At 57.3% G+C, this 1,297-nt stretch overlaps 1 protein-coding gene across 1 annotated transcript in view; it reads left to right on the top strand.

The window, feature by feature from the left end:
* Window positions 1–1,297, top strand: part of PIGL (phosphatidylinositol glycan anchor biosynthesis class L) — a 60,026-nt gene that overhangs the window by 54,595 nt on the left and 4,134 nt on the right. The window contains exon 5 of the mRNA XM_006779285.2: window positions 1,163–1,194. Coding sequence (XP_006779348.1) covers window positions 1,163–1,194 — 32 coding nt within the window. The remainder of the gene's footprint in view (window positions 1–1,162; window positions 1,195–1,297) is intronic.

The raw sequence follows: 1,297 nt of genomic DNA, 5'->3' as shown, positions 1-1,297 counted from the left end.
CGGGGGCACAGTGCCCCCCCCCATTCTGCCTCCTCCGCACCGCTCCTCTGCCCAGGGCAACAGTGCCCCCCCACCCTCATTCTGCCTCCTCCGCACCGCTCCTCGGCCCGGGGGCACAGTGCCCCCCCCCCATTCTGCCTCCTCCGCACCGCTCCTCGGCCCCGGGGGCACAGTGCAGGTTCGGCACAGCTGCGAGTCTCCGGTGCCCACCTTTCTCCTTAGCCGAGACCCGCATTCCCGCCTCTTTCCTTGGGGATCCCAACGGCCCGAACTCCGAGCGCACCAGGTCCATCTGGACCGCAGGACCAGGCGCCTCTGCTCAGGATCCCAGGAAGCTTCCTCTGAGCTTCTACTTCTCAGGCTCATACTTGACCAGTTCTCTCCAGCTTCTCTTCTAGGCTCTGCTCCCGAGAACCCTTTTCATGTGCGTCTGCGTGTCCGGACTACCTGCCTCATCTCCCACCCTCGGCTTTTAAAACAAAGTGGGCCAGAGGTTCTGAAATCGCTGCTGCGGGGCCTGCCTCCTCTGAAGGAGACACAGCTCCACTGTCAGAGTTGGGAGTGAGTGGGGCAGGTCAGAAAGGAGGGAGGGTGCAGGGAAGAAATGTCAGCATTTTAAATAGTCTCCCACCAGCCGGCTGGCGCGGCTCCGTGGTTGAGCGTTGACCTATGAACCAGGAGGTCATGGTTTGATTCCCAGTCAGGGCACAGGCCCAGGTTGTGGGCTTGACCCCCAGTGGCAGGAGGCAGCCAATCAATGATTCTCTCTCATCACTGATGTTTTTAATCTCTCTCTCTCTCCCCCCTTCCTCTGAAATCAATAAAAACATATTTTAAAAATAAAATAATCTCCCACCAGACTCACATTACAATTTCAGAAAGAAAAACCTTGAAGCGTCCACCCCTTCCTCTCTGATGGGCATGGCCTGAGCTGGGGCTCTTCGTCAGCCCATGGCCAGCCTCCAGATTGGGACTGGCTGTCCTTGGGTAAGGTGCCCACCGTGGGCCCTTCAGCTGCAGCATAAATCTGTGCCAACTCATGCAAAAGAAACGACCTAGAAGCTGACCTGGAGGGACCATGGGCGTGACAGGCTTCCCCGGCAGGCCCTTCCTGTTAACCTGCAAAGATCATCTTACTCTCTCTCTGTCCTTTCCCTCCCAGGACCCTCCATTCAGAAGGGAAATTACCTGAAGGTAAGCCTGTCCATTGTGCTAGAGGCCGCTAGGTCAGGGAAAGCCATGGTCCCCTAGGAAACCTATTAGTGTGAAATGTGTAAACGTGGCTACAGAGAGCTGC

Source organism: Myotis davidii, unplaced genomic scaffold (assembly GCF_000327345.1).
Source record: "Myotis davidii unplaced genomic scaffold, ASM32734v1 scaffold129, whole genome shotgun sequence".
Taxonomy (NCBI): domain Eukaryota; kingdom Metazoa; phylum Chordata; class Mammalia; order Chiroptera; family Vespertilionidae; genus Myotis; species Myotis davidii.
The sequence above is the reverse complement of the archived record's forward strand: the minus strand, read 5'-3'. Positions and strand labels throughout refer to the sequence as shown.